The sequence below is a fragment of the Diabrotica virgifera genome, chromosome 7 (assembly GCF_917563875.1).
Source record: "Diabrotica virgifera virgifera chromosome 7, PGI_DIABVI_V3a".
In the NCBI taxonomy this organism is placed as follows: Eukaryota; Metazoa; Arthropoda; class Insecta; order Coleoptera; family Chrysomelidae; genus Diabrotica; species Diabrotica virgifera.
Window position 1 is genome coordinate 222025675 of NC_065449.1, and position 13859 is coordinate 222039533.

The window sequence follows — 13859 nt, forward strand, 5'->3', positions numbered from 1 at the left end:
AGTATCATTTGAAATTTAATTTAACAAATGATGCATTGCATTTCAATTTTGATATTTATAATCAGTGGTAATTCTTTAGACTCAAACTTAACTTCTTCTTCTTCTTAAGGTGCCGAGACCGCTTGTCGATCCTTGGCTCTCGTGTTGCCCAGCACATTAACAATCACTGTCTTATTTACAGCCGCACGAAATAGTTCAGTGCTAATTTTCCCAAACCATTGGCGTAGGTTTTTAAGCCAGGAAGTTGTACGGCGGCCCACACTTCTTTTTCCCATTATTTTACCTTGCACGACAAAGTGAAATGTCATATTTTTCTGGGTGACGCATTATATGACCAAAGTATTCCAATTTGCGCCTTTTAACTGTGTTCACTACTTCGCAACTTTGATTCAAACGTTGCAAAACCCTTTCGTTTGTGACTCTTTCTACCCAACTGATCTTCAGAATACGGCGGTAGACTCACATCTCAAATGCCTCTAGGTTTTTTAAAAGCGATTCTGTCAGGGTCCATGCTTCAACCCCGTAAAGTAGTACTGGGAATATATAACATCGAACCATTCTTATGACAAGTTCCAAATTTAGATCATGACTGCACAGGATTTTCTTAAATTTCATAAAACTTGTTCTTGCTTTGACAATTCTACTTTTTATTTCTGTACTATGGTTCCAGTTTTCATTAATATGAGTACCCAGATATACAAGATTACTTACTCGTTTAATTGAGTCATTACCGATTGTTACGTTATAGTTATTATTATTTACGGCTGCTTGTTTACTAATACCCATAAACTTTGTTTTTCTTGCGTTGAGTTTGAGTCCATATTTCGCACAGAACGCCACCAATCGGTTCAGTAACGCTTGAAGATGTTCAATTGATCCTGTCACTAACAAGGTGTCATCTGCGTATCTGATATTGTTCATAAGCATACCATTAATGAGTATGCCCCCTTTTGCGTTTTCCAACACTTCATTTAAGATTGTATCAGCAGCGTAAAGATTAAACAACATTGGTGACAATATACAGCCTTGTCAAACTTAACACTAAGATATTATAGATCTTCTTCTTCTTGTAGTGCCTATCGGTTTCGGATGTTGGCGACCATCATGGCAATCTGTACTTTGCACACTGCTGCTCTGAAAAGATTTGTGGTTGTTGTGTTGGTATAAATCACAGGCTAGGTCAAACCAGAGACTGTATAAGACAACTAAATGGAGTAATATGGGTCAAACATACAACGAAGACCACGAAAAAAAGAATCTGTAACACCCTAATCAGAAGTATTATGACGTATAGAGCATAGTCAACAAAAGAGACCAGAACAAGATATTAGCTGCCAAAATAGAGCTGGAGAAGATGCAGTAGGGTCACGAGGGCAGACCGAATCCGAAATGAAGAGATAAGAAGAAGAATGTCAGTAGAACAAGAATAGAATAACAAGAATAAAAGTATAATAGAACAAGAAAAAATAAAAAGAATAGCAGAACAAGAATAAAAAGTGGCAAGAAACCAGATCCGACACAGATCTTCAAAACTATATGGTGGCGAAAAAGAAAGCGAAAGTAGCAGTAGCAAAAGCCAAAGCAGAAGCGTATTCAAACCTATACGATCAACTTGACACCAGGGAAGGCGAAACAAAGATATATAAAATAGCCAAACAGAGAGCAAAGAAAGCAAAAGATTTTAATCAGATTAGATGTATCCGAGATGAAAAGAATAAAATACTAAAAACAAAATGTTGAAATCCAAAAGACTCCATTTTCAAACAAATAAAAATGTTTAAAAATAATAAAATCTTTGGATTTCTTAATTCGGAAACAGATTCTCTCTTATACCTATTCCCATCCTTCTAAAAATTGCAAGGAATAAAGGGTGATGAATGTGTAGACATGGGGAGTCTACATAGTTGCACTCCACAACATATCAATTCACCGAGGTAAAGATCAACAAATCTGCTTCCTAGTACTCGATACGTGAGTAAAACCGTAGGTAGATAAAAGGCATTATATTTAATTTCGATTCAGAGATCATTACCATCTTTCTATGGACCATTTCGAACTCTTTTGTTCTCATCAGGAAAGCAACTGTAATGATGCTCTTACATCATCATTACAGTTGCTTTCCTGATGAGAACAAAAAAATTCGAAATGGTCCATAGAAAGATGGTAATGATCTCTGAATCGAAATTAAATATAATGCCTTTTATCTATATAATAAAATACTAGTTTACGAAAGGGATGTCAAAAAGTGATGGAGAAAGTACTTTGACAACTTATTAAATGAAGAATTTGACAGACAACCTGTAGAGTCAACGGAGACAGTAGCAGCAATGGTCACCAAAATAACAAACGACAAAGTGGCTCAAGCGCTTCAAAAAGTAAAGAAAGGAAAAACAGTAGGACCAGATGATATTTCTGGGGAAGTATGGAGAGCATTGGGAGAGACAGTAACAAGGTGGCTAGCAGGTCTATTTAATAGAATTATGGAAGTTGGACAAATGCCAGACGAATGGAGAAGCAGTAGTATACTGGTACATGTTTACAAAAACACGGGAGATATACAACAATGTAAAACTACAGGGCTATAAAACTGCCTGGCCATACCATGAAAATATGGGAAAGAGTAATTGATAGACGGATACGTGAAGAGACCGACATATCCGAGAATCAATTTGGCATTATGCAGGGCAGATCAACAACAGATGAAATTTTCATTATAAGGAAGTTGATGGAAAAATACAGGAGTAAAGAAACAAACGCTCATATTGTATTCATTGATCTTGAGTCGAGAGATTCTGTGGTGGGCACTCAATAAGAAAGGAGTCCCTGGTGAATATGTAAAGATTGTGAGGGATATGTATGAGGGAGTAACGACTAGTGTTAGGACAGGTGTGGGAGAGAATGATAAAAACTGGAACAGTGGAGGCCAGCACTGGAGGAAAAAGGTTTAAAACTTAGTTGGACAAAAACAGAGTATTCGGAATGTTCATTTAAAGATGGAGTTACTACAAATAAAATGGTATCTTTGGATGGTGAACTGATAGTAAAAAGCAATGGTTTTAAGTACCTGGGATCGGTATTGCAGAGTAATGGAGAAATAGATGGAGATGCATGCAGTAGAATTAGGGCTGGATGGATGTAGTGGAGAGAAGCGAGTAGTGTGTTGTGTGACAGAAAAGTTCCAATGAAGCTGAAGGGAAAATTCTGTAAAACAGCCATAAGACCGGCTATGATGTATGGAACTGAATGTTGGGCAGTGAAGAAGAAAGAGGAACAACGAATGCATGTGGCGGAAATGAGAATGCTTAGATGGATGATTGGAGTGACAAAGAAGGATAAAATTAAAAATAAGTATATTAGGTGAAGTCTAGGTGTGGCACCAATCGATGCCAAAATGAGAGAGCATAGGTTAACATGGTTTGGTCATGTTCAACGTCGAGACGGTAATCACCCAATAAGAAGAATAGCTGAAGTGCAGATTAGTGGAAGGAGTAAGAGAGGGAGACCAAAGAAGACCTGGGGGGAGACGATAAGACAGGACATGTTGGTAAAGGGGATTAACATTGATATGACCCAAGATAGAATTGGTAGAGAAATGCAATTAGGGAAGTCGACCCCGCATAGGGATAAGAATGATGAATATAATATGACCAAAGAGAGAATGATGAATGTCAGTAGAACAAGATATTATTACCTACATCGAAGAAATGCATCATATATGGTATGGTCATGTCAGAAGGAGACCAACCGATAGATTGATAATTAGAGTTACTGACTGGAACCCGATAGAAAGTCGCCAACGAGGTAGACTCAGAAGACCGTTGCGGGACGAGGTAGATCAAGCTAAGGAAAGGAGAAACCTAGAGGAGGGTAGCTGGAACAACAAGGATGAATGTAGAAACGGTTGAGGGAGGGCAGGCAGCGGCAGCTGTAGAAACCAGATATATATTATATTTATAGATGTATTGAACCACGTAAGTAGATTTTTCAGGCAGGCAATCCTTTGACTTCCTGTTCCACTCTTTCCTTCTAATATTCCCTGCAAAATTTGTTGCAGCAGTCCATATATCTCGCTGTTCCTCATGATGTAACCGAGGTATTTAATTTTGGCTGTTTTATTGTGGTTACCCGCTCTTTGTTCTTTTGGATACTTAATAAAACAAGCTGATAAATAACCGGGTTGGTATAACAACTCTTTAGGATTCGACGATAGAGCCACATTTCGAAAGCTTCAATTTTGTTGTAGGTGGCTTCTGTGAGAGTCCACAACTAAACTCCATACAACAGTATAGGTAAGATTGAATATCGTAGTAATCTTAATTTATATTATAGACTAACATTATAGATCATAAAGAACAAGCAGAACCCCGAAAAAAAATTAATGGTGGGATATCGAATATACATAATCAATAAAAATAATAGGCGCCAACACTATTAAAACAAATGATTTATTCCCTTTCATGTTCAACCTATATTAGCATTTAAAAAATGCTTTTATTGCAATGAAAAGCAATCATTTTATACAAATCACAAACTCTATTATCTGATAAATTTCCTAAATTATATTCGTATCATACTCTGTGCTTCTGACCTATATTCAAAATGGGATATAAAGGGATCAATAATTGTACACGAAAATCTAATTCAGTTGTATAGGTATCATCGTTTTTGAAATGAGTATGAAAACAGAACTCATCAAGAATTTATGAAGCTTAATTTTGCATTGGAAGAAGAACGTATTTAATTCTTAATGAAATGAAAATGCAGCTACATAACTACAGTTTCTTTTAAATTTATAATAAGGTTTAATATTTAATATGGACGATTATTCTCTTTGCACACAACCTTTCGTAGGTTTTGACAGTGTAATTTAAGAAGGATGAGTTATTTTCTAATTTTGAAATTATTCTACCAACAGTAAAGGGGAAATTTAACAGAGTAGATTTTTTCTAATTTTAACATTATAGGTGAATGTGATCCTGACAATAATAAATTGAAACAAAAACTGAAGCAGTAAATAGGCTCTTACAAAAATGTTTAAAGCTTAGTAGGACTTTTTTCTTTTCTTTGTGATAACTGCAAAAACTGAACCTATTTGTAAAACTAAAATTACAAATTACATTTACGGCCGGTTTCACAAGTCGAAGTTAACTTGTGGTTAAGAGATAACCAGAAGTTACCCCGAAATATGTGTTTCACAATATCAGGTCAACGGCGAAGTTGTGGTTAACCGATAGAATTTTTAACCAGAGCTTGGAGTGATGGTTAAGCTCTTAACCAGAGGTTATCCTAACCTAATTTCGTTTTATTGACAGGACAGAGTGTATACACGTAAATTATTAATTACAGATATGAATTTATATGATGTACTTAAATGCGTTTAGCATTTCAGCGGCCAATAATTGTTCGATTTTTAAACGATTTGCTTTCTGGGGTAATTATTAATACATACTATATTCTCTTGCTTGCTACATGTTTTTATATTAACAATTTAATTTTAACAATATTGGCGAAAGACCTTAAACAAATATTATTCTTAAACAAAACTTAAAATGTATAATGTGCATGTAATATACAGTGTGTGTACTTTAGTTGGCCACGTATGGGAAGCATTTTTAATATTAATTTTACGAAAAAAAGATACTTCAAAAAAGTTTTGCATAGTAATTTTTATGGTCCAAAATCTAAGATGCAACCATCATGTATGAAATTTTATTAATCCCATAGGAGGTATGTTAAAATATATGAATTTTTAAAGCAAGCAAGGTAGCAAGAATCAACATCAAAAATATGATTATGCAAATCAACCACAAGTCTGACTGAATATCCTAACCACACATACACACACATTTATTTTTCCTTAATCTGCAAAATAAACTCCACAACTAAATATAAAATCCTTGACATAAAGAAATATAACAATTTATTGAATTTATCCTAATAAAAATCAATGGAAACTCATCTGACTGATCAGCTGATTTGATAATTCTTCCATAAAAATGTTATTTGTGGTGATCATTGTCCATAATTTCCTACCAACATAAGAAAAATAAAACAAAACTTAGGGTCAACTAACCATGATTGAATCTGTGGTTGTGAAACAGCAACTGTCAGTTAGACTGTGGGTAAAGGTTAGTTGACCGCTAGGGTTAACCACAGATTGTGAAACCGGCCGTTAGCAGGATAAAGTTGAACTTTTAGTTTGGTAATACGCTTTATTATGATTATGTGGACCATGATATCACAGTTTCAACAAAACTGAAACAAAATCATCCTAACTGATATCTTTGTTCGGCTTCCTCCTCTTTATAAGTATTTCTGCTTATTCATTGGTGGATTGATCCCTTCTATGGAATATTGTCACTCCATATTTTGCACGGTTGTCCAATACTTCTTTTGTCGATTGGTGATTTATCTCTTGCTATTTTGACCATGCGGGTCACCTTGAGAGCTGCTTATGTAATTATTCCATCGTTTTTTCCATTTAGTATCCATAAATTTATACACTGAATGTCTGCTTCTAATGTCTTCACTCATCTTTCTTTCTTGTATCTTGCATTCTGTATCCTCTTCCTTTGTTGACACTTTTGATAATTTCATCCATGATTAAATTCAAGAGACTAATAGGGCTCAATGTTTCCCCTCCTTATTCCGCTGCTTATGTCTCTAGGTTCTGTAAGTTGTCTAATCTATTCCATTGTCATTGACTTCCATTTTATTGATTTGGTGGAGATTTTCAATAGCTTTTATGATATCTAGGGGAACAGATATATTACACAAAAGATGGATTACATCTTTGCATCTTACTCTGTCAAATACCTACTTCCTTCAGTCAATCAGACATAGAAATGTTGGTCTATTATACCCTATTGATTTCTCAGCAATTTGCATTAAGACGAATATTGTATCTGCATACGATCTTCCAGTACAAAAAAAACCCAGAAGATATTAATTCATATTGGACGGCTAATAACAAAGAAGAATTTAAAGTATTACAACATAAGGAGATGTATGTTAAGATAAAGTCGCCATTACACGCGCTATGAGGGAATACCTCACCATATTTGTTTATAATCAATAAAATCGTCTTAACTAATACGATATCCTTGAGCACCCAGAAATGCCTTTAGCATCGTTCATGAGAGAGTATGAAAAAGTTTAGAATATTTCAGGCAGTCAGTGTGCTCTGTGATACTTGAAAGAAGTGACATCCCTCTTCAAGTGAGAGAATTCCTCACTGCGCGTGCAATCATGGTGAAATCACGTTTCTGTTATCTCAAAGAAACTTTTAGCTTTTTGTTTAATATTTGGGTAGGTTTAATTAAAATATTGTTGTTTAGGTTAGGTTAGGAACAGTGCCGCACCGAGGGGGTGGGTTTGAGGGGTTAAAATCCCTCCCAGAGCATATAGAAATATATATAAAAGAAAGTAGCAAAATGTAACTTGACTGTCACAAATAATACAAAAAACTTTCGGTACCCAAGCCGACCCCCCTCCCACAGGAAAATTCTAGGGGCGCCACTGGTTAAGCACCATTTTTAAATTTACCTATTCTAATTGAAAAATAAGCCACAATTTAACTTTAAAAATTGATTTTATTGACGTTTCGAAATCCACCTCGAACGTGGTTATCAAAATACAAAATATCAATAGTTAATCACATAAATGCCACAAAGAAATAGCTTCAGAACAGTTGTTAATTTCAATTTGTATTTTTAGTAAAATGAATTCGCGTAAAGAACGTCAATTACTTCAGTGGCTTCCTGAAATTGACAATAAGGAAAACTTGCTTTTGATCTATATTATTTTTACTTTTGTTTTGTTAAATTAATAAAAAAAATTGGTTTACGAGACCTTCTATAACCTTTAACTACACGCGCTGGCGTATTTTGTACGCCAGATATAAGAATTCTACTGCAAATATATTTAAAAATTTAATTTTTGACCTTGCTTATCTCTCTAACCTATCCTTGGAATGTGCTTTACAATTTGGTTTTAGTTTCGTTATAATCGGCGTTCTGGGAGATCGTAATTTACATTTTATTATTTGTTGTTTCCAGTGGTGAACAATATACCCCACGATTATATTAATATAAGTCGTAATATAAGTACATATATTTCAATTGTTTTTTAGTCATTATGGCACAAAATATATTTTTCTTTATAAACAATACTTTTTCTCCTGTAAAAAATCACATTTAAAAAATTTTTTTATTAGTAATTTTATTTATCATGGAATCCAGTTATTCCATGATTCCAGTTATAAATCCCAATTGGCTTACTGAGAACGAACTCCAAGTATTCACTGATGCCGAATAAGGTTTATAACAAACAACTAAGTGTATTTAAAAAAAAAATAAACAAATCTGCTGTTTTTAAATGTATTTTCTTGTGGCGTATAAAGTACGCCACGCGTGTAGTTATGTTATAACTTGATGCGCGGGTAGTTAAAGGATAATATGTGAGTACAACCCATTTTACAGTTATACATGTTGACATTCATTCTTCCTCGAAATAAGTCGAATTGATGTAGGTGAGGGCGACGCTCATACGCGTGCAACCACGTCACAATAGAAGACGCGTGTAACGGCGGGTTAAAGCAAGATCATGTAGAAATGAGAATCGCCTAATATGAATGCCCGCTCGGTAGTTGTAGGAGAGGCAGATCAGAGAAGACATGATGAAAAACAGACCAGTGACATGTCTGTGAAACAAAACGTCTAATTTAAGGAGCCGAATCCTTATGGGAATACGAGCAGAGAGAATAAGAATAATGCATGTTTAATGACCTCTTATGCTCTGATATGCGTTCCTAAAAAGTCTCTCTGTTTGTCCGATGTACATGTGTGAACATTTTCCTGAAAATTTTTAATGTTTCTTTAGCCTAAATTACTTCTTTTATTTCTGTTGTTATCTACAACATCAACATAAAACATTATTTAATAAATATAATAAAACTTTAAAAGCTTTAAAAACTTTTAAAGTTTCGCCTTGAAGATTGTGTTTCTATGAGTATTTATTTAATCTTGTATTCTCTTTTAGTGATTGAAAACTTAACAAAAAGTAACAAACGAAAAAGGCTAGTAATGTTTTTTTAATTGAAACCAGAATGTAAATCTGGCCCTAAGTGAAGATATAAAGATTAAATCCAATGAATTGTAAGGGATTTAAATGGAATTTCAATAAACGCTGTTTTTTCAGGAGCTCCTCTTTTTTTCCAATCAAGTATTTCACCAGGATATCCGATCAAAATTGATTAAATCCTGTAAAATTGTCGCTGGGAACATTATTCTTGGAATAAATTAAATTAGTGCGAAGAGGAGGAGGTGTCGGGCTCAATTAATTAAATAATGAAATTGTCTCTGCCTCGCAATTTCCGATTGCCAACAGATTTTTTTGTGCTTACCCTTCTATTTATTTTTTCTTGTTGGTAGAAAAGGCTCTGTGGTCGTTTCCAATCTTTTCCTCTGTAATCCGGTTATCCCAACTTAACACAATTTAGTTTCTCCGTTATATCTGACTTTATTGCATTTAGTTAAAGCACAAGATGGTGTTTTTTTAGGGTTAAACAAATTGACTAAGCTTTTTTTGCGGTTTTGAAGAGGATAAAACAGTTTCTGAATAAGATTTTTCCAGATAAACGCTACTTTTAAATGGACGGCTTTTACTTTCTGACCCCGTTTTTTGACAGCCAAAATCGTTGTAGCTGTATCTTATTCAAGAGAATGAAAATAGATATACACTAGATTAAAAAAGCTAAAAGATATAATTATATAACTATAATTTCTCAATTTTTACTGGTTACTTTTAAATAAATATGGTCGTATAATATATTATTATTTGATTTTTGTTGGTTTAGAGAATACAGGAATCTTGAAGATGATATATAAAATATCTCAAAATACTATACTGACAATCAAAAAAATTGGTTACACTTTGTATACGGTTAATTATTTGGATCAAAAGTATTTCTATTCTGTCTAAGTCTTATCTAAAAATATATAAGTGATAAAGTTTTTATCTCGCTATCTTTTTCTAACTGAAGCTTTTTTCCTTTTTTTCGCAAAAAGAATAAAGATAATAAAGTTTACTTCAGTGTATTTAATTTACATTTTTTGTAATTTTTAGTCATTTTGGAATGTTTTTATTTACCCAAAAAAATTTAAATGCCAGGAGTTTGCTGTCGTCAGCAATTTTGTTATTTAAGAGACAGAAAAAGGAATCTTTGTAAACATGAAAGAGACCGATTTTGGTTTACTAGAAATTTCACAAAGAGATGAAGCTAATCCATCAACGGTGCTTGGAGGAGGTGGTCCAATGATGAGACCTATCGACGTCATGGAGAGTTTGGACGTCCTAGAATATTGCAAGGCTGGGATTTGTGTCATCTTAGACTTCATACTGTGAGAAGTAGATGTAACAAATACATGGTGCATCAAGTAAGAGATGATTTAGTTGCAACTACAGGAAGGATAGGCTCAAGAAGAACAGTTAATCAAAAATTACTTGGAATGGAACTGAGAGCTTACCGTCCGCTTTTGGTGTTACCTTTGACATCACAGTATAAAGCTGGACGCTTCGAATGGTGCAGAGCTCAGCAAAACTGGAATGGCCAATGGAATTTTGTCTGCTTCAGCGATGAATTTAGATATTGTTTGGATAGCATTATTGATGGACGCATAAGGATAATACGTTTTGAGGTGAGAGACGAAATATAGACTGGCTGTTGAACGTCATACAGCAAGATAACCAAGCATTATGGTATGGGGTGCTATATGTTTAGGAGGCAAATCAGTTCTAGTTCTTATTAACGGCTCTCTGACAGCTCGACGATATATTGGTGAAATACTGCAACCGGTTTTACATCCGAATTCACAAACCATTCCAAATGCGATCATTCAACAGGATAACACAAGACCTCATATTATTGCCCGTGAAACCATGGACTTCATAGAAGAATCTGGTGAAACAATTTGGAGTGGCTATCGAGATCAGCTGATTTGTCACCTATTAAACATTGGAATTAGAGCATGGAGAAAAGTTGCCAGACAGGAGCGAATGGAGGATTGTTCTGAAGAAGTCTTTGGCTCATAAAGAACTGTGACGCCACTGATAATGATGGTGAAATATGTGCTGAATATATTGGGTCAAAAGCTAAATTTATTGGCCACGTCCTCCCAGCAAACTTAGAAATCCTGTGGTATGCCATAAGAAGAATCTGCAAGAGTATTCCACAATATGATGTAGAATGTAGACCACTACTTATAATAATAAACGCAATGAATAAATAAAAAAATGCAACACCAATTTTGACAATACCTTATGATTTTAATCATTTTTTGTTTAGCTTTTTAAGAGCCTAAAAGGAAAAAATAAATGGACTAAAACAGAAATCAATATAAACGAAGTACTATGAATCAGGAAATATTTTTAACTGATTTTTTACCTAATTTAACTTTTTTTCTAGCTTGTCGTCTAGCTGTGCTTCTCATTTTCGAGTGGTTTATATATTGTTGCAGTATAAATATACAACATTCTATTCAAGAATAAATAATAAACAATAATAATGACTCTTACCTGAAAGTACACCTGCTTATGATCCACCCACCCAATAACCATATCGGATCCAGCCATCCTTCCATCCTTGGAAAACCCAAAACCAACATACCCGAGCGTCCTGACTTGCACTTCAAACGTGATATCTTGAGGTCCAGGACCTAACGACCAGAGCAACCGATAGTCTGGACTAAGGTAGACGGAATGAGCCCATCTCGCGCATTCAGATACGTTCACAAAGCACAACACTAAGAACACTGAAACTACTCGCTGTATGGAATCCATGGTTAGCGATGGAAAGGATTTAGAAAGCCAAAGACATTCCTGAAACAATAAATGTTATTAGATAAATTAAAAATGCAACAAAGTATATTTTTATATATCTGTTACAACCTTGTAAAAAATCGTCAAAAAATATTTTTTTCTAATAAGGCTCTAATATATTTCTCTATTAATAATATTGAGTACGCATCTGTAGGTACCATGGTTTCTGGAACATAAATGTATTTTTACAGCAAAAATGGTCGATATTTTCGTGAAAAGTCTTGCCTCGGAAATCAAAATAACTTTTTTTGATTTCCGAGGCCACTTTTTTCGATTTCCGATGCCCAAAACAAACCAATTTTCACACCTTCATTTCAAAATCCTTTTTTGTTTACATACCAATCGTTGACTAAGCTCAACTAAGCTGGTTCAGGCGTCATAAAAACAATTGAAGCGACCCAAGGCTCTAAGTCCTAAGTTATGCGTAATTAATATAATTTGGATATCCTTTTATGGTCATTCGAGCCGTCCTATGCATTTTTGTTTCTGTAATTCTATTAAAAAGTTTTCATATTTTGCCGAATTTCACATTGCATTTCACTTTAACAACGAATTGCACCTTGCTTCGACAAATATTTATTAGTCAAAGTCCTTATAATCAACCAGAGAATGAGAGCAAGAGGCATCTACAAATTAAATTAGGATCTTGATGAAGCGTTCTACACAATAACCTTATTACATTAAAAACATAACTATAAACTATAAATCCTGGGAAGAATTAGAGCACATAATGTAGTAGTAACAAAAATTGTCATTGGATGAATCAGCTGTTTTACAACACAAATGTAACACAAAAGTCACGATTGGGTTAAACTCGACAACAGCGTTCAATATCTTTCTATTATTCTATTTTTTATGGTTTGTGTTTAAAGCAGAACCAATTGAAATACAGTTTATTTTCACAGAAAGCAATGATTCGGTAGCGCTATTTGTTTATCGATTGAATTTTCTGTGAATCTACTATTAATTCGTCGTTTATTGCTACTTCGGTTGTGTGCTTGTACAGCAATTAAACCTAATGCGCAAAACAAACGATTTTCCCGTTTTCTGTTTGAAAAATTGAGATTATGTGGAAATTGAGGTTAGGTTTAATTTAAATGAACTGCTAGAATATAGAGTGTTCTATCAGAAATAGTGCTAAATGTTTTTGTCAATGTCACAAAACTGTTGTTTTTTATTGCCCAATATCTTTTCTAGATGCTTTCTTAAAAGAAGGATATTTCTAACGTTTGTATAGTATGTGTTTTCAGAGTTCGGTAAATAGTGTGTTACTACTATCGAGTGTGTCGATGTGTGTGTCAGGGTTGTGTGCTTTCTCCACTACTATTCAAATATAGCGAAACAATATGTCAGGAAGCGCTCCTAGAGCAAAATATTGGTATGAACATTAACAGAGAGTTAATTAACAATATTCGATACGCTGATGACACGCTAATAGTAACAGATAACCTAGCAAATTTACAGTATTTGATGGAAAACATAAACACTCATACCAATAAGTATCTTTTAAAACTGAACATCAAAAAGACTAAATTCATGATTGTAACAAAAAAGCTATACACCAACTGGCTGATTAACCATAAACAAACCTACAAATATTTAGGGGTTTGGTTCACTGATACTAATGACCAGACAAGAGAAATCAAGAGGCGAATAGAGATAGCGAGACAATCGTTTGTCAAAATGAAAAAGTTCCTATGCAACCGGGACATAAATATAAACTTAAGAACGAGAATGTTAAGGTGCTATGTTTTCTCCGTTCTGCTGTATGGCATGGAAGTTTGGACACTGAAAAAGATAAACATCAAAAACATTGAGGTATTCGAGATGTGGTGCTACAGGAGAATGTGGAAAATAATCAATAAATAATAAATCATAAAAACCATACGAACGAAAAAACTGGAATATCTAAGCCACATAATGAGAGGAGAAAAGTACTCTCTGCTAAGACTCATAATCCAAGGAAAAATCTCGGGAAAGAG

The 13859-nt window shown here is 34.2% G+C and overlaps 1 protein-coding gene across 1 annotated transcript in view; it reads right to left on the bottom strand.

Moving 5' to 3' along the window:
- The window catches only part of LOC114324261 (MOXD1 homolog 2), a 623307-nt gene that overhangs the window by 371544 nt on the left and 237904 nt on the right, over window positions 1-13859 (bottom strand). Inside the window, exon 2 of the mRNA XM_028272058.2 lies at window positions 11575-11877. Within this exon, the coding sequence (XP_028127859.1) occupies window positions 11575-11838 (264 nt within the window). The 5' untranslated portion in view covers window positions 11839-11877. The remainder of the gene's footprint in view (window positions 1-11574; window positions 11878-13859) is intronic.